Source organism: Rhinichthys klamathensis, unplaced genomic scaffold (assembly GCF_029890125.1).
Source record: "Rhinichthys klamathensis goyatoka isolate OS25496 unplaced genomic scaffold, OSU_Roscu_1.1 h1tg000107l_1, whole genome shotgun sequence".
Taxonomy (NCBI): Eukaryota; Metazoa; Chordata; class Actinopteri; order Cypriniformes; family Leuciscidae; genus Rhinichthys; species Rhinichthys klamathensis.
The window spans coordinates 460,972-486,745 of NW_026606645.1; the positions used below are offsets into that span (position 1 = coordinate 460,972).

The following is a 25,774-nucleotide window of genomic DNA, read 5'->3' on the forward strand; positions in this document are numbered from 1 at the left end:
AATGAATCTCATTGGTTCTCGCAGAAGCTCAAACGTGCTGCGCAACACGAGAATGAACCTCATTGGTTCTCGCAGAAGCTCGTGCTGCGTAACACGAGAATGAACCTCATTGGTTTTCGCAGAAGCTCAAACGTGCTGTGTAACACGAGAAATGAATCTCATTGGTTCTCGCAGAAGCTCAAACGTGCTGCGTAACACGAGAATGAACCTCATTGGTTCTCGCAGAAGATCAACCGCTCAATTCATTCAGATTAGTTTTACGACCTCTTTATGACCTTTTTGAAGCGTCAAAGTGGTAGTTGCGTAAACTCAACGGAGGGACAGAAATCTCTCAGGTTTAATTAAAAATGCCTTCATTTGAGTTCCGGAGATGAAAAAAAGTCTTGCAGGTTTGCAACGACATGAGGGAGAGTAAATGATGACAGAATTTTCATTTTTGGGTGAACTAACCCTTTAAAGCAGTGTAGTTACTAACAGGTTGCTCGTAGTAGTTAGGCATTATGAGTTTTATCAGTAGTATTTTATAAAAATAAATAAAAGTGGCAAAAATCATCAGTGAAAGAATTTTCTTCCATTAATGGAACCAGAGCGGTTAAATTCCTTTCCATTTTTTGATTGATGACAGTGGGGGAAAAGACAAAAAAAATTGAAACACTGCTCTATTATAATTATAATTGAGTTAAAAATGTGCTCTACCACAAAAGCCAACAATCATATCAAATTATCAAACATTGCAGAATTAGCGGATCACACTGTAAGCCAGTGTGAGCCATTTCTTTCTTTTTCTTCTCTGGCTTTCTGTTCAACGGATTTCATTCAAATCTTTCCAATTTGTCAAGTTTCATTTTTTTTTCATATCAACCAAAATCAACAAAGAGTGTAGAAAAGAAGGCAGTACTCTCTCTAGTAAGGTTGCAGCCTTGCAGGCATTCTAACACACACTGAGTGAAGTGAATAGATGTGCTTACCCATCCAGTTCTGCCCAAACGTCCTTGACCTCAGAGACAGCCTGCATGAATAGGTATATTATGTTGAAGAGACTGGACTGGGTACCTATGAGCCACTCTTTCAGCTCTCTTCCTTCCCCTCCTCTTTTTTTATAGTTTGATTGTTCATGTCCTGATTTATAACAATCAAGCGCCGTCTCTGCGATGATGTACTTTAACACCAGCAGGGCTGGCGAGCAGAAATGGGGCCCGTTGATTGCGTCGTACGGTTCACGGACGGGTCTGATGTAACTGAGGGTGAACGAAGTATTTCACACGTGGGAAATCTCATGAGGAAAGGTCTTCAAAGTGACCTGACACTCAAAACACGTTTACTGCACTAATAAAACACTCTAATGGTGAGAAGAAAACACCAAGTATGATCTGAGTGAGAGGAATAGAAATAACTAACACTGTCCGGAAATCACAAATAATCACCTTGAATCACCTTGTTTTCAATTCTATCATTATTTCCTCAACCTGATGTGCAATGCACTGGAACACAAAATCAGGAACGTATGAAGATTTTCTTACACTGATCTTTCCATTCAACAACCACAACCTCCCAAAAAAAATCACCATCAAATGTATCATAATATTAGTGCATGGTTCCAAAACGCAATAAATCCATTTAGATTAATTTAAGTAAAAATGTGTTTTCTTTACCAAGAAAGTGGAAAGATGGAAACAACTATTTTCTGTTTTAAACTTTCACATAGCATTTGTAGGTCATAATAACAAACAAAAAATTAAAATCCAGGTTTTGATTATAAAAACGGATTATTTTTTTCCCCAAAATGCAATAAATCCATTTTTTTTATTCAAAATGCAATTAATCCATTGAATCAATATAAAAGTTTTTTTTTCATATTGAAACTGAAAATACACAACAACTTAAGTTTATTAGTATAATATTTTTATTAAGAACTGTAAAGAAGATTGAAAACATTTTTCCTCCTCCCGAGTGCCTCATCTTCTTAATCTCCTCACGTAAATGATTCGATTCCGATGCCTTACGTTTCTAACCCACCGCAGAAACAACCACAGGTTCATCAATGCCGTCAAAATTATTCATTTTTTTGTTTGTTTGTTGATCGAAAAGTACAAAATAGATAAGAAAAACTAGGAAGCCGGGTGTATTTAAGGCGCTGCCGTTACTGTTTACATTGCGTGGAATGGTGCGTTGTGATTGGTTGAAAGCGGATATATCGCATTCTGCAGAGAAGGGAGACTGGCGTTTGGCGCGGTTTGGAAAGAAAGGGAGAAAACATGACAGACTAACACGGCGGATATCGCATTTTACTTAAAATTAAACATTGACTTTTCAATACCAACCAGAAACAATACTGATTTTTGCAGTAACTATTTATTTTTTTTAAATGGCGTTTATCGCGTTTTGGAACCAAACTCTTCATATATACAGTATATATGCAAAAAAGAAACCGCACATAAAAACCCTCAACACACGGTAGACACTAAAAATTAGAATTTCGAATATTCGTCGAATAAAAAAAAAAAAAACATTTGAATGCAAAAAACGTGCATTCAAATGTTTGGTGTGTCAAGAGGCACGCAAACATGCTGATGACGTAACTGACGCGGTTAGTTTTTCTTAGCTTATCCAGTATACAGCATGGTGTGGGTGCGTTTGTAATTTTGAAAATGGCGGGAAAAGGTTACCTGCTGACGAAAACCCTCTCAGATGGTGGCAAAACATCATGCAACGACATACTTGACCATACCTGGCTCATCGGTCAGAGCTTTTTGTCAACAAAAAGTGCTCAGCACTAGTGTTGCTTTCGTCAACGAAAATTATGACTAAATATCGTCGTCAACGAACCTTTATCACGTGACGAAAACGAGACGAGACGCAACGTAAATGCTGGTCATGTGACGATGACTATAATTAAATGTATAAAATCAATATTTTTAGCCTATATCCATTATGTCGTGTTGTTGAGGTACTGTGTAGATCTCTGCTCTGCTGTTACGCACCGCTCCTGGAGCGCATTGCCGGACCGCATCCGCGTGCGTGTGAGCGCTCTAACCATAGGCTCTACATGAGGCTCAAAAATACGCACCACATACATACGCACTGCAAACGGAGTATGTGTGAAACAGGCGTTAGCATAAACGACAACAAACAAAGTTAAGTCTGACACAGAGAAAGGGATTCGTCTTTGGGAGAAAAAGAAGAAATGACATTTGGAAAAACTTTCATTTCATCATGTGTGTAGGGCAGACTACTTCTAACATGTTTGGTTCGTCAGAGCGTCTTCCGTGTCTGGAATGGATGTATTCTTCAGTCTATAAGGTAACAATAATATAATAAGATAACTATAAGAAGATAAGATTGTTTGAAATGGGTTTGGCTAAAAGAAAATTTTGGTTTCGTCTATACTACTAGGTACTTATAGGCTACTATATTGACTGGGTTAAATAGAATTGCATTACTAAAAAGAGACTAAAATACAATTTGCATTGACTAAAACTAGACTGTCTTTCGTCGACTAAAACTAGACTAAAATGTCATCAGTTTTCGTCGACTAAAACTAGACTAGACTAAAAAGAGTATGAACGTGACTTAAACTAATAAAAACTAAAATGACAGCTTGACACAAGCTAAAACTAAAATTAAAAACAGGCCGCCAAAAACTACACTATTCAGCACTCACTGCAGATCAAGTTGATCGTCTGGTGTTTTTGACTAACAATATGTAGATGTGGAGTGCGTAGAAATGAATTGTTTCTGAATGGCAGTCTGCTATTTTGTGTTCATGTAGATCAATTTTTTTCCTCTAACATGAAGTATTGCCTTTAGAATTCGAATATAAATCGAATTTATCCCTAGTAGACGCGTGTTTGAGCAGTGCAGAGCGGCACTGTATGACGTGACAGAAAACTAGTTGTCTAGTCCAGTTCCGTTCACAAAGTGCAGGTTTTCCCAGAATGCGGTCACGAGTCCTGAACATTTACGAGTGTGATTTCGGTTACAGAATGCGGTTGTATCAAAACTGCATGTGAACGTAACCATAAGAAGAATGCAAATACAGACTTGACAACCGTATTCTGCTGCTGTACAAACTTCTGTACAAAACAAGCTGCATCAAGTTTCTTCAAAGGTTTTACTTCTGGGCAATACAGAAAGGGGGAAAAAAGCATGTTGAGTAAATAATGACAGAATTTAGGGTGAAATATTCTTTTAAAATTGTGCCAAAGTAAATAATTGATCGCAATGTTCAAGAAATCACTTTTTCGTTTCAGTTTTTGAGCGCCTGCCATCGCCGCGGTGCTCCAGTTTTCATTCCGAGCTATCCGGCTTTCAACACATTTTGTCATTCAAATGTTTTACTGCATATTTCCCTATGCTCTTTGTTCATCCGTTTGCATCTGGGCCTGTATTCCTCCCTTCCGTTTGCTGCAGTACCATCTGCTCGGAGGAGAGTGGTACCTGGACTGGCACGGCTTTGCAGGATGCAGTTGCCTGCCAACCCTGGCTCGGATTGCCTGTGGATGTGCCAGACGGGGTCCAAGAAGCATAAGCTAGACTGGTGTGAAGTTAGAAGCATGGTAACCAGCAGGGGAAGAGGAAGTATTGCACATTTGCCTCAAACCAAGGTGTAGTGGAGGGCACAGGCGGTCATTTTCAGATGCAGGTTTGGGACACTAATGGTTGTACAGTACATGTAAGGTGATAATTAATGCATGGGTTGACATCATTAGTTAACAGCATGATATTTTTGTTGGGTTGCTGGGTTAGCATACACTCAATTTGTTCAATTCATCTGCATGTCTCATTTATGTTCTTGCTTGGAAAAGCCTATTTCTAGTTAGCAAACTCAAAAATGTGTGCATTATTCACAAAGACTAAAAAAAAACCACATTATGACATGAAATACTATACCGTGATGCATACCACTCAAACGTTTGGGGTACGTTTTTTTATTTTTTATTTTATTGTTTACATTTTATCATTAACTCTTTCCCCACCATTGCCATTTTCCGTCATTTATGATGTAATGCTTCCCCGTCATTCACGAAAATTCTCCGGCAATCCACTTTTTTACTGTTATACGATAGGGGGCGCTATTATGCATCTTCTGAAAGAGTACACAATCTTCCAATCTAAGGGTACGTTTACACGACAACGGTATGCTTAAAACGGGGAAGTTTTTCCTTCGAGTTTTCCGTGTACAGACGACACCATTGTCAAAACTATCCCCATTCACACGGATCCGCGAAAACGACTAAAAACGCTGTATTCTGCTTCCAGACCATTAGATGGCAATGAAACACTATAGACTGAACACGTGATGCGCATGTGCATGACGTCATCGTCTTCAGAGATTCACGTTTTTGTTGTTTACACGGAGACCGTTTTCAAAAACGTCCACTTTTTTCAGGCACCCAAAACGCCATTTTCGTTGTAAATGACCGGCCAAAACGCAACACAGTTTTGCGTTTTTATTTGAAAACGGTGCCGTGTAAACAGCCCCTAAAAACAAGCGAAAAAAAGCAGAAACGTGCAATAAGAGCACTGCTTATGCATATGTACAATAACATGATCATCAAAAATTAAACAGCAAATAAATCAAAACTGCCTATAACGTTACCGAATGAAATGTAGACCCAGGAATAGGTACAGAACTATGAAGGCTTTGGGGGTGTTGATGGACCCGATCTAATTGATGTATGTTTTGTTGTGTTCGGATATTCATATATCAAAATATTCTGCGGGCCATTAAGGTTTCCTGAAAAAAAAGTTGTCTCTATATATATATATATATGTGTGTGTGTGTGTGTGATGCATGGCCACTACGAGCTAGAGAATGTTTGGAATGTTATAATTTTAGCAATTTGCTGCCATTCTGAACTTGAAATCTCCATATTATTCTAGGAAGCGGTCCTTGTCTCGTGAATTTAATCAGTGCTGCATATTTCTGTGCCCAAGTTTTTTACAGCTTAACATCCATACTGAAAAATCAATGTACATACAGATGGACTCCAGTTGGGATGCTGCCCATTCATTTAACTCAAGCAATATCTAGCAAATTTTTCTATTACACATTATTGAGTCTGAATGGAAGCAAAAAGGCTAATAAGCCTAAAGCCAGTGTCGGAGAAAAAAAAAGATAAAGAAAGTTTAAGACAACTCAGCGCAAGATTATAAAATTACAGCCAAGCACAAGAATTATATTACATCAAAGGGTACTTTATGATGCACTTCATCTTATATGTGACGCCCTATCTATTAGCAAGAACTGAGGACTTTCAGTCCAACTGGTCCCAAGGTTTAAAAGGAAATCAAAACTTAAGAACACACAATCGGCGCCGATGCATGTCCTTGAAGTGGTGCGGATTAAAGAAGGATCTGTGGGCTTGAACATTAGAGCAACACCCTCCCTGAGAAACCGACTCTTGCGATTTCATTACAGCATCTCTCAGTGTGAATCCTGACAACACATTTCTACAGCCTGGATGACTTTCAAGTCCCCAGCAGATCTCCATAGCTTCCACAATCTCTCCTCCACCTATCAAATGAAGGCCATGTGATGCCTATTTAAAAAAATAAATGACTGGAGTATCAGGCAGACCACCTGGTTCAATAAATGATGAATGGGATGAATCGATTAATAATGCATTGGAGCAAGTCTTCTAGTCTGTTTGATTGGCAGTGCTAAGAGACTTAAAAGGGAAGGATGTGACACAGCCGGTCACAGGAGTGAAGCTACCAAAAATTATTTCTTTGCTCTTTTCCTCCCCCACTTGTGTCAAGCTAACATAAAATAATGCACTATGTTATATCAGTCCAACAAGCCGTTTAACGTTGCGAATAGAATGCATCTGTTTTCTTCAGCATTGATCTTCTCAATTTCTCTAAGATACAAAGCTCGGAGTGCACACACTCAAACACAAACCACTGGACCATGACTGACGCTTGCTTTTATCTCGCCTTTTCTTTTGCTTATCTTGTTGAGAGTGCGAGTGAGCGGAGGTGGATGCGTCCCAACCTTTTAGCGTTCCAACCTCATCTTTTCCCCATAGTCAAGTGGCCCATGGGACGTGCAAATAAATCAATTAATCCTGATCTCTTTTGCCAATCCGAACGGCCTGATCGCTAATGATCTGTGGCCTGTTGCAGTTTAGCGGTTAACCGATTCATCATCTCTCCACCTGCACTTCCCACGCTGCTTTACATATAAATTACAGACCGGCGGAAGAAGAAAACAAAAAAACAGGTCGGACAGTGCCATCTTTATTCCCCAGCCCCCTGGTTTCATTTGCAAAAACATTAAGACAGTGGAAATGAAAGCTGATGGAAAGGGAGATGAAGGAGGAGAGGAATGGATACAATTATCAGATGCCTATCATCACTTACCGCCACCTCTGAGTAATTTAAAATCATGTACACCCTCACAACAACATGAAGACACACTTCAAGGCCAGAGAAGACATGAAATGGAAAACCTTGTTACATTTAAATTGTCTGCTAAGCTAGAGAATATAAAGTGCCTAGCATATATTAAAGCAATAAGCCACGGGTCGTGAGCTAAAGTGATTTCATCTCGGGTAAAGAGCGTTCTGAAGCACAAGACGAAGCAGGGCTGCCAGAAAACGATTTAACTGTGGTAAAATCACTGTAGCTCATGGACTCAAGTAGCTTATTGCTTTTATTAGACACTGAATATGCCAAATGGCACCAATTTTGAATGTATTAATATTACAGATCAGAATTAGGGCTGTGAAATTGCGATTATCAAATGGCAAAGGCTGCCATTTAATTAAATAAATATATGCACTGCATGTTTCAGAGCGAAGTGCGGCACTGTGGTCTTTAACACGCGAACGCCTCACGATTCAGTGTCTCAGAGCGGCTCGGTTCACAGTCTGGGTCATTTTCAGGGGTGGACTGGCCATCTGTGTGATCTGGAGTATCACAGAACGGCCAGTACTCCAGGACGGCCGGCGGGCCGCCCCACCACCCGCCACACACGCAGTCATAACCTGTTTTTTCCCCCCACTAATCTGTTTCACACTCCAGTACTGTAGGTGGCAGCAATGCACCTTTAAGTTGGATGCCAGCGCGGAGCATTATCAGCTCGGCCCAAAAAAACTGCGATCGCGGCCGAAGCAGCTGTGCGGACTGATCTCGATCACGCGAACATTATTACACAGAGTTGCGCGATCCACTGAGAAGCATTTCAATTCAGCGCAGAATTCTCTATCTCTATTATAAAGCCACAGATGGCTGTGATTTAAGCTAGTTAAAAGCCAGATTAAACAGCGCTGATATTCTCAACATCTTGACGCAAAAAAACAGGTGAAACATTGTTCCAAGAACAAACCAGTTAGAAGACATTTCACTCCACAACTTATGAATTAACTGTAACTTAGTAAAACAAACTTTTTGGGCAGAAATGTGCCTGTATTCATATTAAAAATGCTGTTATATTAATAGTCATGTAGGCCTATAAATGTAGGCTATTAAATGTAATGCAGTAATTTTTTTGTTTAGAATTTATGGCAGTTTATTTATTTATTTTGCATTAAATATTTATACTAAATGTTTATGCTACAATAGGTTTTTAGAGAATAATATATATATATATATATATATATATATATATATATTACAAATTTTTCACCAATTGTTGAACCAGAATATCAAGATATTTTATTATTTCGCATATGATGGTGAAAAATAAAAAAGTTAAAGTTAAAAGTAAAGGTAAAGGTAAAGGTAAGGTAAAAAAACACCACCATGTTATATGTATAATAAATATTTTTGAGTATAGCCCTTCTAGATTATTTTATCCCTTGAGGTAGCCCTCACACACAAAAAGGTTGGAGACCCCTGGTATATAGTAACTAAATGTTTTATAATTACAAGTTTGTGTAATTAGAGTTTCTGTAGCCAGTGACATTTCATTATTTGTATTTTATTTTCAATGCAGATATAATGGCATTGTAAATTTTTTTATTTGAAGACTGAGGCTTCATTAATAAACAAAACCCCAATTGTCATCATTGTTTTTGAGATATTACTTGCTGTGAATACCTTGTCTGATATAGGTTACAGTATTGTGGCATAGTATCAGGACATCCTAGTGGCTAGGGGCGAATGGCTGGATGATGGGCCTATTTGGGAGAAAGTCCAGGGCTGTTTTTTAGCCCCAGTCCGTCCCTGGTCATTTTTAACATGCATTTGGTAACGCAACATGCGCCAACCATCTTCCCAAACCTGCAATGAGAAGAACTTAAAAACCGGCTGTGGACAACAGAAGAGAAGCCTTAAGATGTACATGCAGATTTCCACTAAAATAATAGCTCTATGGTTTACTATTTAAGAATTACGAAATTAAGACATTTACAAATATTAGTATTGCTAGTTGTACTGTAGAAATTTTTTTTATTATATAAATATATATTTAAGAAATATTTGCATGTATATACTGTATATTTATACATCATTTATATGTATCAATATTTTATATATAAATAACACATTTTTCTTAAATATATACCTGCATATATGCGTGTAGTTATATATACAAAATACTTATACACAGTACACACATTTTATGTTAACACAAACATTTTTTTTGGATGCGATTAATCGTTGCCCAGCACTAAAAAAAACTCTAGACAACATGTGGAAAATGATAGGAGCTTTTTACAACGGATGCCATTGAAAACACGGTAAGTCTATCCCTCACAGTCTCGCTTTCATACCCATCATGGCGCTGCTCTGAATAAACTCTATATTATTAAGCACATTTTGGGTATAACTGCATCCGTAATTTAATTATTAAACAGTTTATAAGAGGCTGTTGATGAGTGCTTAAGCCGTGTGGAATCATTTCAATTGGTAATGTGTTTGTTTTGAATATAAATGACCGGTGGAGGAGGTAATGTCTCCGAACGGCCATGGAAACGGTGACACGCGGAGGTACTTGATCAAAGCTATGGCTAAGAGGAGCTAAGTCTTTTAGCGCTCTTGAGGGAAGTGAGGTAAACATGTTTGGACATAAGCAGATGCGGCAGGTGCCTCCAGATGTCTTCATCTATCTCCGAAGTGTCTTTTCAAAGACGTCTCACACAGATGGGCCTAGCCTATACAGGCACGCACCATACCACAATCTTTCTTTTTTTTTTTTATCAGAGCTCGCATGAGGTGGTCCGCTACGCCGCTTCTGAACGCAAATCACATTTAACGTCAATGAAAAAAGAAACAAAAAAATGGGTAATGCTGAAGAAATCTACTCAAACCTACTCTTTTTTTTTAAATGTTTGGTTTGGCAGGCCTCTTCAAGGGAGTTTTTTTTTTTTTTTTACATTACTTATTTAATATATTCATTTATATCTTCCTTTGATATGCCATACCTTCAAAGAGAGGGAGCTGCATTCTTCCACCACAGCTGTTTGATGTTGCTTTCCAAATAATATGTATTGAGCTTTATTTTTTTTTACTGCCGTTGACCAGACATGAATGCTTTGTTGTGGATGTAGCACAGCTGTGCATTGTGCCTGACAACGGCCATTAGCTGTCGCTTTATTCATATTACAGCACAACCTTGAGATATCACAATTACTGCAAGCGGGATAGTTTACATCCCAAAAAAAAAAATTTTCATAATTTACTCATACTGTGTACATAACATTCCAAACTCGTAAGGATTTCTTTCTTCTGTGGAGCACATTAGAAGATATTTTGAAGAATGTATCAGCTGTTTTTGTCCATTTTATAAAAATCAATAGAGTCGAAGGGCCCTATTTTAAGGATCTAGGCGCATGGTCTAAAGCGCACGGTGCAAGTGCACTTAGGGCGTGTCCGAATCCACTTTTGCTAGTTTAACGGCGGGAAAAATGGTCTTATTACTAATGCGCCCTTTAAATAACAAAAAAAATATACCGGTATATATATTTAGTCTATTTCAGTTGCCTCAAAATAGCAACGCGCCAACAATGCGCCTGAACACACCTCGTTTTCAGACCAGCCTGGCGAACAGATGGGCACAAATGCATTTGCTATTTAAACAACGTGGCACAGAACGTGAAATTGATAACTGCGCCGGGCTGAAACTAGCAACACTTGCGTCGCACATGGCGCCGCATTGCACCGGGTGTATAATAGGGCCCTAAATCTTTCAAGCTCCAAAAAGGACATCATTTTAAATCCTGACAGTAGTTTTTAACACCAAAAGAGGGTTTGTGCTGGTGAAAATGTTAGTAAAACTGGCCCAAAAAGTCATAATTATGAGGAAAAACTGTTTAGATTATGACAAATAAGTACTAATTGAAAGATAAAAGTCAAAGTTATGAGAAAAAGTTGAAATTGTGAGATAAAAATTCATACTTGTATCATAAAAAGTCAAAACTTTGACTTTTTATCTCATAATTAATAATAATAATATAATATAATCATTTAGATATAATATAGTCATTCTGTCATCGATTCTATGTCATCATTATATGTCATAACTATGGCATTTATGTCATACCTACAACATAATAATGATTTGTACAAGGATTTTTTTTTCCTTATGTGGTGGAAATTATCTTCTATTCCTTTAGAAAATTGTAATAAAACAACACCGGCAGTATCTTTATCCGAGACTACCTGGAATGTGTTTAAATTTACTTAGTCTCAGCAATTTCGGATAGAGCTCAAGGCACTGCTGTCTCTTTGAAATGGGACAACAGTTTGTTAATTTCACCTCTTGCATCAGCTCTCTGAAACAAACACCCTGTTCTGAATGCAGTGGGATTCTCCATCCCTCCTCTACCCTACGCCTGGCCGATTACGTCCACTAAGCCAAATCTAGTTCAAAAATAGGGCCTGGCCGCTGCATTTTCAATCCATTTGGGCCTCTGCATCAATTTCTTGAAGCATTTCCCAGTTGTTTTTGGTTGTCAGCTAGTTTGGAGGTGTGAGCAGGTTTGGGTTGTAGCGTGGCAGCAGCAAGTATTGAGGTGCTGCATGTTTAATGGCATCTAGAGGGAATGTCAATTACACGTGTAAGATTGATTTGGCTTTTCTCTGCTCCACAGAGATCCGCGTTGATTCCCTCAGACTGTATCTCACACCTCGCCTCACCCTAGCACCTACACACACACACACACAAAAATGTATATTATCAGTATCTTTCTTTCTTTTTTTTATATATACCCTGAGAATTACATGAGCATATACTGTAGTAATTTGTCACACCATTTGTGGGTTACACTTTATTTCAATGGTCTACTTTCAACATTCTATAAGTAACTTTTGTCAATTGGCAGTCATTAGAGTATTAGTAGACTGTCTGCTTAATATCTGTTAACACTTCATTTTGATGCTCCCCAACAGACATTCAACTGACTAGAAGTAACTTTGCAACTGCTGCACATGTCAGCCAAACCCTAATCTAACAGTCTACTGATACTCTAGTGAGAATTAGTTGACATGTAGTTGAAAAGTTACTTATAGTAGAATGTCTAAACTAGACATTCAAAATAAAGTGTAACCCATTTGTGATCAAATCATAGTTTAAACAGCAATAAGTACTGCGGTTTTCGCCGTAGAAGGAACAGAAGGAGATCTAATTACCCAACGTGATCTCATGAGTATTCCTGTGTTTTTGAAGTAAAGTGAGGTTCTACCACCGGACATTTACTTTGGCTACATTTTCATACACACTGAAACGTACAGTTTTGACATATTGACAGCACTAAAATGTCAATTATTTACGTATTGTCAGCTTTACAGACGTACAAATGTGTACAAATTATTATTTATGAATAATACATTTGTGGCATCAATGTTTTGATTCTATATCAATGACATTGTGTTTTCAGTAGCATTTATTAAATCTAGTTTACTCATCTATTTAATATGAAATTATAACATTTCGCTCTGTTCGTAACTTCTGCTGCAAACTTGTTTCAAAGGATTATTTAATGTTAAGACTATAAAACCAAAAAAATTCTGTAATCATTTAACCATTATTTAATAACTTGTTCCAACCCCGTAAGACTTTCGTTCATCTTCGGAACACAAATTAAGATATTTTTGATAAAATCTGAGAGCTGGATCACTCCTCCATAGGCTTCTAAGGGATTGAAACTTGCCGGCCCAGAAAAGTTATTAAAGACATTGTTAAAATAGTCCACGTGACTACAGTGGCTCAATCTTAAGTTTATCAAGTGACGAGAATACTTTTTGTGCGCAAAAAAAAAAAAAAAAAAAAAAACGACTTTATTCAACTATTCATTTCCTTCTCTGTGGGCCTCAAGTTAGTTCACGTAGTGTAACAGCGCAGCGCTTCTGTGTTGTACGGTGTCAAAAGATGTCATTGTTACAGTGTAATTATATATTTAAGTACTGAGTAATATTAAGCAACTACATGTACTTATTATAGGGTTAGGGTAGGATTAGGATTTGGTTGAGGGTTAGTTGCATGTAATTATGCATAATTTATTGTTATTACTACGGTAAGTACACCGTAAAATAAAGTGTTACCCAGTTTTATTGTTTGCGGTGTTTTCTTTTGTTTGTTTTCCACCATCACCATGGACATTCCCGCCGTTGCTCTGCTATGTCTGGAGCAGATGGACCGCTCCCTGGAGTCTCACACCAGGGATTTCTTGGAGTTGGCGTGCCTAACACACTATCCCGACCGCTCGCTGTGTGTGTTTTACATCTCCAGCCTCAGTGAGCAGTCCCGGGCACGCCTCCCAGGGAGCGGTCCTCAGGAAGATTTGAGTGGGTGCCGGTAAACACCAACTCTGCATTAACCATCGGCCTCGCAGAGCCTACCAACACGCCTCCACCAAATCCAGAGCCACGTCCCAAGATGGCCGCCATTCCAGAGTCTCTTCACGTCATGCCTGCCAAGTCTGAGTGTCTTCACGTCATGCCCGCCAAGCCTGACGCCAGTTTCACACTGCACATGTTAGCAGAGCGTATTTTTTTCGCCGCCCATGTTAACAGATTAGAGCATTCACACCGCACGCAGAGGTGGCGCGGCAGCGCGTAGCAGAGCAGAAGCAGCAGTGCCGAGATCGTTTCGGCGCCGAGTCTATTTTTGCTGCGCCGCTCACGCTGAATTAAAATGACAATGCATTGATCATAGCCAAAATACACAGCAGTTTTACCCAAAAAGCGCATTAATGATATCTATTTTGTTCTAAACAGTCAATCAAATGTCAAAAAACAAAGATGAACCAAAAGTTAAATAAACGAAATTATTAATAAAATAAGCTTCTTGACAAGGCTTTTCTCTTAAATGTATTTGAAAAGGAAATAAAGCAATGCAAACTTGCTCATTATAGAGTACTCTGTCTGTACACAAGCCGCGGTTCAGCCGCATGCGACAACCCCGTAAGACTTTCGCCCCGTAAAGTCGTTATTTTTCTTTGTTTTTTGCGCACAAAAAGTATTCTCGTCGCTTGATAAACTTAAGATTGAGCCACTGTAGTCACTTGGACTATTTTAACGATGTCTTTCAGAACTTTTGGGCCGGTCAGTTTCGATCCCTTAAGATGCCTATGGAGGAGTGATCCAGCTCTCAGATTTAATCAAAAATATCTGAATTTGTGTTCTGAAGATGAACGAAAGTCTTACGGGGTTGGAACAACTTGAGGGTGAGTAATTACTGACAGAATTTTCATTTTTGGGTGAACTAACCCTTTAGAACATCCTGAAATTGCATGGCGAAACCACTCACAACTGCATAACCACCCAAAACACCCTAACATTGTGGTGCCAAGTTTTGTACAGGCAAACACAACTTCAATTTCACATAAAGTAAGCATTAAACATAGTTTTTTAAAGCAGTTAATTGCCCCGTGTCGCTCTTTTGGGCATTTTAGTCGAAGCTTTCGACACTCAAGAATTATTCTATATATCATTTTTTCATAATAGCTGGTTTATTACCAGACATTTACGCAGATTAATCCCTTAACTGCCATTTAGTCTGGAGTCAATCATAACACAGATGTCAATATCACCAAATTGCTTTGCTCTTGAGAGGAGAAGAGAGGTAATAATCGCTGACAGCATGCGAGGCAATAGCAATAATTGCTTTATTCAGATGTTGTAATCTCGGTAGATTTGTGAAGTTTAGCCATGGCATTTTCCAGCATGCAACGGCTAACTCGCACAATTATCACAATCCGTCATCTCATCTCTCAGCATGATTCGCTTCTACTGAAAAAGAAAATGTTTTCTTTGGCATTTTCACTTCTGTTCCTGAGGGCTACAGATTGCTTGAAATTCAATTTGTGCCACAGATATACACAGGCTGCCTATGGCTGAGATGGGTTTCCCACTGCATTCTGGGATACGGAAACCCCCTGACTAGCTTTAAGTACTGCTAGCACTCACCCCTGTCAAAAAGAATGAAATGCACGCTAGGAGAAAAAGACGTATGTGTTCTCTCCACACAGTGATATGTCACTCTTGTTTATCTCACGTTCTGTTAGACGTGTTTCTCTCACCGTGTCATTCTGTCTCCACTGACTCAGAGTGAAGTTAACACTTAATCTGTTAATGAACATTTTGAGATCACTTATTAACACTTACATTTGGCTTGCTGTATTATTTATCACGAAATACAGCGATAACGTTTACATAGTCATTAATTGATGATCCTTATTAGAAGATACAAATGAACTTACTCCCTTGCAAAGGAGCCAGTCTTTCTGAAGTTCTGAAACAATACAACAGCAGAGCCACAAAATGGGTCATATTTCACATGGGTCACAATTTTCACATTCAAGACTGTGAATTTTGAATATTGTGTGTGTGTCCCCGCACAAAGATGGCGATATTTCAAATGATTGTCCTTGTGGGGACATTTTTTGGTCCTCATGAGGAAAACAGCATATAAATCATAACTGATGTTTTTTGAAAATGTAAAAACGTAGAAAGTTTTGTGTGATGGGTAGGTTTAGTGGATAGAATATACAGTTTGTACAGTATAAAAACCATTATATCTATGGAAAGTCCCCATAAAACATGAAAACACAACATTATGTGTGTGCATGTGTGTGCTTGTGCATGTGTGTGTGTGTTTACATCTAGGTCTTTATGAGTCATACAGCAAAGTGTAATCATGACTACATAACAGGTTATGTTACCTGACTAATAAACTTGTGTTGAACTGAAATTGAATCTAATATATTGAAAATATATTGCAGCTTGACTACACTGTGGAACAACATATGGAGCTGGATAAGAAATGAAGTCACACTTACATAAGGGAATAGTAGACAAGTCCACTATCTCAACTTGTTTTTCAGCCTGTGATCGGAACATCGGAAAGCAAACGTTCTTTCCAAAATGTCAATCAGAACTTAATCTTATATAGTGTGATGATAGACAGAAAGCATCAAGCTAATTCTCTGATATTCACACACCTTTCAACATTACTTGAAGATGACCACTAAGCACTGTCCAGAGCAGTCAAAAAGAACAATGCAATAGTTATAGCACAGAAATTTACTTTTGACCTTTGCACCTGCTTTATATACTATTAATACATCCATATTAACATCGCACTTTGAGTTGCTATGATGGAGGAACAGCTGAAAAGATTCAGTCCTTTTAATTATAGTAATCATGGTAGTGAAGAAAAATTAGACCAATTAACATACACTCTCAAAACACTTACTGAATAACCAAGAATTAAAACTAATATTAAGCAAAGAAAGGTCTAATTTTATTATTAACACTGCTAATATTTCCTTTTAGCAAATCAATTCTTTTGAATTGATGATTTCAGTGATTCAATTTAAAAAAAAAATCAGTGAATCGTTTAAGTCATAATGCAAACGTTTTCACAGAAATAATATTAAGCAGTTGTGGCCAGATTTTTGGAATAGAAGCACATTGAAATCGCAGTCAGTGCATGATATAATAACAGGTACTGTAGAACCCTTTAACTGACTTCTCAACCAAACGGTTGAGCACATTTTGAGTCACTATATTTTATTGAGAGGAGTACCCAACTTAACAAACTGATTGAGCCATCTCTATCATCTGGTTGAGGTATATTATGCCAAAAAAAATCCACTAGATGTCACAGTGTCAATCAACAGCACTTGTCACAACACTTCTTCTAACATGGATGTCAGAAACAAATAAATCACCCCAGCCATGTGAACTGTTTTTGGTGAAATTTTGCAAGCTAAGCATAATTTTTTTACATATTACACTGTAAGAGCCTTAACTTTACAAAATGATGTTACTTGGTGCTATGAAAAAACGTAAGTATATTTTTAATAATTTTTCAAAAACATGCTCAACCAAACGGTTGATTTGGCACATAACGGTTAATTGAGAATGGACATTACAATGCACTATTAAAACTTGGTTGTAATTCAAGTATGCTTTGGAATAAAAACCTAAGTTTAGTCTTGTTTTAAAGAAAACACTCAGCAGATTATTGCTGAAGTAAAAGCACTTCATAAAATAAAAGTATGAGAAAGTTATGGAAGTTTTAAATTTACATTAAATCAAATATACTGTACTAAATATTTTTTCTTTCATATAAAATATATATTTTACAAAATGTTTTTTCCTATAAAATTACTATAAAATCAAAGCCATATATCTAAACAAGTTGTGTTCCAAATTTGAAGTTGATATCACAAAAATTGAAGTTCTCATGAGATTTTGTTTAGGCGTAATACCATAAAATGACATAAATTCCATTGAATTTAATTGTATGCATTCTGCTGTAACAAATTAATACATTTCTGTCCAGACATCACTTCTGTTACAAAATATGGAACCTTGAGACTCAGACTTTTCTGACAATGTGTTTTGTCAAGACTAGAAAAGGTTTTGATCATAAATTATGATGGGCAATGAAAAAGTATAGCAAAGCATGTGTATGAATTCCGGTACCATTTATTACCATTAAGTGACATCTCAACCATTTGGTAGAGGCCGATATTTAAAAAAATATGGGATGTGTTGAAAAATAAAATACATTGAGTGTGGTTACTAGCGACATAAGAATATAATAAATGCAAAAAAAAAAAAAATGTCCATCACTTTTTTCTTGGTGCGGACTTCAAAGGGTTAAATATTTAATATAAAAAATCATTTAAAGTTTTTATCTTTAATGTCTACCTACGAGCAACAAAAAATGAATCTGGCAATCAATGTAATCGTGGGAAGTTGTGTTCTGAATTGGCACTTAAAGGGATAGTTCACCCTTTCATCATTTACTCGCCCTCAAGTTGTTCCAAACCTGTATGAATTTCTTTTTTCTGCTGAACACAAAAGAAGATATTTTGAAGAATATTGGTAGCCAAACAGTTGATGGCCCATATTGACTTCTATATTGGGGGAAAAAATACTATGGAAGTCAATGGAGCCCATCAACTGTATTCTTCAAAATATCTTCTTTTGTGTTCAGCAGATAAAAGAAATTCCTACAGGTTTGGATCAACTTGAGGGCGAGTAAACGATGACAGAATTTTATTTTTTGGGTGAACTATCCCTTCAATGTCAAACATTGAGCCTACAATATGCCATTTTCTTTTTCTTTTATGACATTTCTGAGAACAATAAACATCACTGTGACATTTGGAAGAAAACAAAATTGCGGACTTGCTGGATCGGGACCTATACTTTAAATGGAATGGTCAGTAAGAAAATCATAAGTCTTAAAAGAAGAAAACAATAAGACGAAGGCACCAGCGTCTAATTTTATCCCATTATCTTCACATTACTCTCTTGCTTTATAAAATGTCTCGCTCAAACGGCCATGCTTGTCCCCTAAAGAAACCCCAGCAGAAGCTGCCATTATTCATAGATTGATTCATGAATCTGAGAGAAAAAAAGAAAGACAGAACTCAAGTGGAGCCAAATGAATGAACTAGTTAAGATGGCTATGAAATCATCAACCAGAAATAGAGAACCAAAAACCAAATAGAGAACCACAGGGTTCTTGACTCAATATTAAAGAACCCTTTTTATGCCAAGAAGGAGAAATGCTGATTGCATAATTTTACTTTTTAATGTTTAACTGGTAATTAATTTTTTTAGTGATATAGTATGCTGACCTGCTGACCTGCTAGTATGATGCTGATAAGCTGATTAATTCTTTTTTTTTTTTCTTTTTTTTTTTATGTATGTTTAGTTTGTGATATTGTACAGATTTAGCGAACACAAAAACGGCAGCCGTAACTCGTTTTATGTTGGCAATGAGACCTTTTCTTTGGAATTACATCCACCGATGAATCGATCACGTTTTGACCAGGAACATGTATAAAGAAAGTAAATACGCCCAGTTCGGTATTCATGTTGACTTAAACTGAATTATAGCTTGAACTACAACCGGTTTGTAATGCTAGCAATAACTCAATGTGCCATACTGCTATGAGTTTGCCATTTCCAGTGGGGCGCTATTCATTTTTCAAGAGCTTAAAAAAATGACCTGGTATTGAATGTTTGGAATGCGGTTACACTGGAGAGTTATTTGTTTCAACAGGCGAAATTATCTCGAAGGGTAAAATGTTTGTGGTGGCTGTTCATTTTTGTCTAGCAAAGGCATTTTCAGTGCTATTTGTCTTCATTTACATTGCTTGCCAAATACTTCATGGCAGAGCTACCATTCATATCAGAAAAATAAAAATGGTTGCCCTTCAGCTGTCCACCAACAAACCCTTGCACAGGATGTTTTTGCTTTTATAGTTTTTTTTTTCTCTCTCTCTCTCTTTTTCACTCTCAATTTGAAATATAAAATAGCTTTTTCAGTCTTTTTCAGTCAAAAAGTTTTAACAAGTTTGTGCACTATTTGTGTTAGGGGTCAAGAAAGGACACTGAATAGTAGAATATACATTAGTTCTGGCATTACTGTTGTTGACAGTTGAAGTTTATGTGCCTTTGGAAGAAAAAAAATATGGGGTTTATTACTCAATAAAAAGAAATACAACCTCAATATCACTCAGGTTGGAAATAAAGTATTACAGTAGTCACTCAAGCAGGTTTGCAAGGTACTATTCTTTGTAAAGCTGTATTGGAACAATACATATTGGGGAGGGGTGATCGATATGTTTCATATCAGGTGAGCACTTAGATGTACCACCCTGCAAAAAAAAAAAAAAAAAAAGAAACTTGAAACAACTCCAAACTAGTCATGATGCTTTCCACATAGCAAACCATCGTGCAATTCAGGTTTGAATCGGTCTTGACTGCATAATATGTTTTTAACCATCCAATTAATTGCATTTTTGTCAGTTGGTAACATAGCGTTATAAGATCAGATATATTGCTCTTTCCCCTTACAAGTGTTGCACTAAAGGAGACCAGAAATAGATTTGAGCGGCATTAGCGTGAGACTGTATCACATATGACAACTGGTGCTGTTTGCATATTTTACCGTGTTCTCAGAAACTTTTTTCAAGTAACTACTTACTAATTGGCAACAAAAAAAGTTGATTCTCTCCTTCAAGAACTTCTCTATAGGCAAAATAGTCACTCCATTGCCCTTGACTGACTAGGCCGTATAAGATAGCTTTAACGCAGTGACATACTTTGTTTATCTGGCTTTTTCCCCTTCAGAATGAACTTGTGCGTAGCCTGAAATGGTCCATTTCCCAGACCCTGGACTGGACTTTTTATTTTATTTTTTTCCTTTTTTTCAAGAAAGCAGCCTTTGCATGCCTTGAGGAATGTAAATAAATATAATGATAAAAATAATATAACAATATATAACTATATTGCAATTATAATCTGTAAGCTCTACACATGATAATCCATATAAACATTGACAAGCTCATAGATCAAGAATAAGACACCAAAAGCTAGCTCTCACAAACATACACAACCCAAAGCCAGTGTTGGGGAAAGGTACTTTTTAAAAGTAATACGTTACAATATTGAATTACTTCCTAAAAAAGTAACTAATTGCGTTACTTTAAATGAAGAGCAAATTTTACTTTTTCCAAACTTTTTACACCAAAAGTGAAATGAATAAACCTCGGGCAATAAAGGAAATGCAAATGGGACATGGGAATACATGGGACGGGTAAGCCCAAGGAGGCTTCCATGTCGTTCCGCCATCTTGAAAAACTATAATAGCAGAGAGGGACAAAAAGCACTAGCCTACCTAAACGCGTTTCCACAACGCGTTTTCGTTCAGAGCCAGCGTCACGTGACTGAAACCAGCTGAAACGGACAAGGAGATCAGTGAGAGGCGCTTGTCACTGTCCCGCCAAATTTGAAAGGCTGCACTGCACGGTACTTCATAATGAAGGAACATACTTATGCCGAGCCACAGGAGAAGGAATCCTCGTTGCCAAAAAAGCAAAAAATTGAATATAAAAGGAAACGTGACCGGCGAATTAAAAAAAAACTAAGGTAAATATCGGGATAGCTTTTCCCAGGTGGAAAGAGCTAATGAAGGAGAAAGACTTTGAAAGGGACGCTGAAGTCCTGCTTCATTCTCGACAGGTAAGTCAATGTTACGGTCTAAATTACAAGCTTTTGTTCATTGCTTGGTTGTGTAATTCATTATATAGGTAGCATAACAGTAGAACATGTATAGTTAAAGGAGAACTCCGGCGCAAAATTAACCTTTGGTCTAATTACACATTGTTACCTAGTCAACCGTTATCTGAGATTTGTTTTCATGATTATCGAATGTAAATAGTTTTATCTCGAAAAAACAGTCTCTACCAGTTGATCTACGAACGCCGATCCAAGTGCGCTGGTGAGATGTGAACGAGCTATAAGATGTGATAAGGTGAGCGCGAACAGCAGGCTTGGATCGGCGTTCGTAGATCAACTGGTAGAGACTGTTTTTCAAAGATGGCTCCTGCCTGTATACGCGAAGTTGACTGTATGTAGAAAATATCTTCTTATTAAACTGTCTGGACACTGACAAAGTTCTCAATGCTTCGGTTTAAATGTAGGGACCCTCATTATGCTACCGTGTTAGTGTGGGGCTATTTTGAGCCTTGTTAGTGGTATTAACAAGCGATTTTTATTTGTCATTACTCTATGCCATATATACTAGCGTTATTCTAGCGTTATAGGGTAAACTGTTTTTAGAGATAAAACTATTTACATTCGATAATCATGAAAACAAATCTCAGATAACGGTTGACTAGGTAACAATGTGTAATTAGACCAAAGGTTCATTTTGCGCCGGAGTTCTCCTTTAAACTCGATGAAGTGCTATTGGAAGACATGTTGTCATGACTTCTTGGTACATAACGGCTACCGTAGTTGCAACACGCATTTGAAAAAGCGAGGCGCTAGAAAGCACAGCACTATTTGTTTGAATGCAAAATACAATTTCACCGCTATAGGAGAAATTCCTACACAGTGTACCTTTAATATAGAAATAAAAAATGAAACACAAATGTGATGTTTATTTAAAGTCATTTTTGCTAGTATGGTTGAATTGGATCATTGAAGGTGAGCAGCAAAGATATTGGTTAATAAGTTTGGACTAAATACATAAAGTATTCAATATCTGTGTTAATTTAACATATTTCATTATTGCAGGTGTGCGTAATATTCTGAGATTGAATTTCACTGTTTTTATTCATTTTAAGGAACTTTGAATCTGTTTTTGTTTCTCTCAAAGTGGAGAGCTGTCAGTCATTAAAAGTAACTTGTGTTACTTATTTGAAAAAGTAACTCAGATCATTTGTTGTAAATTTAAAAGTAATGCATTACTTTACTAGTTACTTGAAAAAAAGTAATCTGATTACAACACATGGCCAAAACCCATAGCATTCTTCAACTTTTCTTCAAACATCTGTGATATACAGAACACGTCACAGATCCAGCCAACATTAATCTTCATTTCCATTTGCACAATAAAAAAATCATTAGAAACTACAGCTGTTTCTTTATTCATACACTACCTAAGGAAAGAAACTCCAGGCCTACTCAATTATTCCTTATGACACTGAATACTTAATGAAAGTCATCTTTTTTACTTTCCCCATTGTTAAGTTTCCCTGTATACCTACTGAGAACGAAAAAAAGACCATATATATTGAGTCTACTATGCTATTCATACAGCACAACACTGGAAAAATTCAATTAAGGAATATGATAATGGCAGCAGCTCCGAGTCAAAATGATTGAGTTCAGCTAGTGGGACATACTGAAGTTCGTTCCCCTGAGGTTACTTTCTCCCCGTATCTGTCCTGAAAGTTTTTAGTGCTTGACTGTCATCTAATGTGTCGTGTTAGAGAGTACAGTGTTTAAATTAGAAAATGCCCTCAGATTTTACCTGAAGGCAAGAAAAACATCTGCTCTGTCAAGCGAGGGAGGGAAAATATAATGGGGATGAGGAATTATATCTGAAATGTAGTTGCTCTGATTTGATATACTGCACAGGAGAATTGTGGAAAATGCTCATTATAGCTCAGTGCAAAATAGTCATTAGTAAATTATCACAAGGAAGGGAGGAAGGGAAGGGAAGGGAAGGGAAGGAAGGAAGGAAGGAAGGAAGGAAGGAAGGAAGGAAGGAAGGAAGGAAGGAAGGAAGGAAGGAAGGAAGGAAGGAAGGAAGGAAGGAAGGAAGGAAGGAAGGAAGGAAGGAAGGAAGGAAGGAAGGAAGGAAGGAAGGAAGGAAGGAAGGAAGGAAGGAAGGAAGGAAGGAAGGAAGGAAGGAAGGAAGGAAGTTTACTCAATATAAAATAGTAATAGTAATCTAAATGTGACATTTGTGATAAGAATTTAGTGTTGAAGATTCTAAAAGAGTTATCAGAGCATTTTTTATTATAATTATTCAAAATAGACCTTTTAAATGTTATATAGCGTGCAAAGACATGTAAACATGTTAACGGCCTGATGGAAATCATAAAGCCTAATCTGTGAAAAAGCCTGTCTAAGGCCCATTATAAAATTTGCAGATTTTAAATTAAACTAAAAATGTATTGAAAGTGCATTATAATTTGCCTAAAAAACTGTATCATGTTTGCAATTTTACATTTGGTGTTATTAATAACATGCATGCTATTGTGGATCTGTATGAAGTGGGTTTCATTCAGTTATTCTGTCAATATCTCTGCTGAAGTGTTTCAGGTACAAACAAGACCCCTGCATCACCTAAAAATATCCCAGCAGAAACACACACACACACACACACAGCCAACATAAGCTGATGTGCTGTCTGGTTTGAGATGGTCTCATAGCCTGGCCAAGCTGGTGTTTAGCTGACTTAGACAGTCGACAAGTTAGTCCACTGACCAGCTTAAAAGTGGCGAAAAAATCCCTTTAAGACCACACAGCAGACCAGCCTGGCCAAGAGAGTATTTTAAGCTGGTTTAAAGTAGGGGTTTATTTTGTTTTGTTTTTTTTACAGCAGGGATTCCAAAGCAACACAGTTGACGCTTAACATTCAAAAGCATGAGCTGGTGAGCCAACATCTCAACATCACAAACAATCATAAGTGGGAAACGTGTTGCACAGGAAAGTGTCCTCCGTTATACCAGGGTTAATCAAAGACCACGTCAGTAAAAAAAAAAAAAAAACTGCCGTGAAACGCATATGAAGCAATCTCTTGGACATCAACAATGGACATCTGTTCGTCTCTGCGCCCCAAACCCCTCACACAACCTTTACACACAAGCACTTTCGGAAACACTCGTTTAGATCACAAAATAGGGATATAACTTTTCACAGCTTTAACAAATGAACTGCATGTTTTTTTTTATTTCCACTTACGCTGCTGTTTTGGCCGGACCAGTGCACCATGGCTTGGTTGTGAGCGGAATCCCCTGTCAGTGCAAAGGTAGAGCTGGTAAGTTTCAGCTCCTCCTGTCGTGATGTGGCCGTTCTCCGCTCTTCCCTGCTCCACCTCAGCTCAGAGCGGCGGACTCGGCGCGCAGCTGGCGCGGTGCTGTTGCCAACAGTCGGCGCAGGGCGCGCACCTGCGGGCGAGCCGGGTCCCTGGGTGCTTCTACGCACTCGGTGATGGTGATCTCCAGGGGCTGAACCTTGAGAACCTGCCCGTTTGAGATTATAAACTTTGCCATTACTGCGCATCGACTTCCATTTATCATCGGGAGGCATTTTCTCTGAGAGAAGCCTGTCTGTATTCCTTTTACGCACAGAGTGAGCGTGTTCGCCGTGTTCGGTTGCTCCGCGGTCGGGCTGAGCAGTTTCAGCACCAGCCGAATTAAACAGCGCCGTTGACCCGTCTCCATTTTCCCCACTAACTTTACCAGAGTCGACACCACTCTCCATCCTCACCAATAATTCCCGACCGCTCCACTTATCCAGCAGGTGACATGACCTGCAAGTTATCACTGTTTTGGTCACCGGAACCCAGGCGAACAAAACCAAAAGCAGGGTGCAGAAAGCACTGACATTAACCCGGCAATATCTGATCCCCCTCTCCATCGCTGATAACAACAGGATACAGTGTCCTTTTCCTCTCTTTAGCGTCAGTTATTGATGGAAACAAGTCCTCGTACAAGTTGCAGCGCGGTGAGGCAGCCACAGTTGAGATGTTGTGGGAAAAGTGCGATTCAGCGAAGCGCTCCAACTTGAAGGATTTGATCAAATGAAGCTCTGCACGCACTGAGGGGAGGAGCTCGGGGGATTACAGAGGAGAGCAAGACCATAAAGACACGATTCTTTCCAGCGCCACAACATTCAAATTCACCCAGACATTTTCCAACAATGCATTCTGCAATAAAATATACACTGACGCAGTTGGAGGTATTTCGTTCGTCGCATTGATTCTCGGTGACGGAACTTTCAGACGAACAGAAAACGAATTTCACTCAGAGCTTGAGTAAATTTTATCACGGGTAATTCG

The 25,774-nt window shown here is 38.0% G+C and overlaps 1 protein-coding gene across 5 annotated transcripts in view; it reads right to left on the bottom strand.

Annotated features, from left to right (window-relative positions):
- LOC130087288 (VPS10 domain-containing receptor SorCS1) overlaps positions 1 to 25,572 on the bottom strand; it is a 226,856-nt gene extending 201,284 nt beyond the window's left edge. For 2 of the 5 annotated variants that reach the window (XR_008807348.1, XM_056253541.1), the window contains exon 1: positions 24,676 to 25,570. Coding sequence is in view for 3 of the 5 variants with exons in the window: in XM_056253541.1 (XP_056109516.1) it covers positions 24,676 to 25,353 (678 nt within the window). In the remaining 2 variants the exon portion in view is untranslated. Of the gene's footprint in view, positions 1 to 24,675 lie in introns of all 5 variants that reach the window. The other 3 variants (XR_008807349.1, XM_056253539.1, XM_056253540.1) reach the window with 3 other exon arrangements.
- Positions 25,573 to 25,774: the final 202 nt, after the last annotated feature.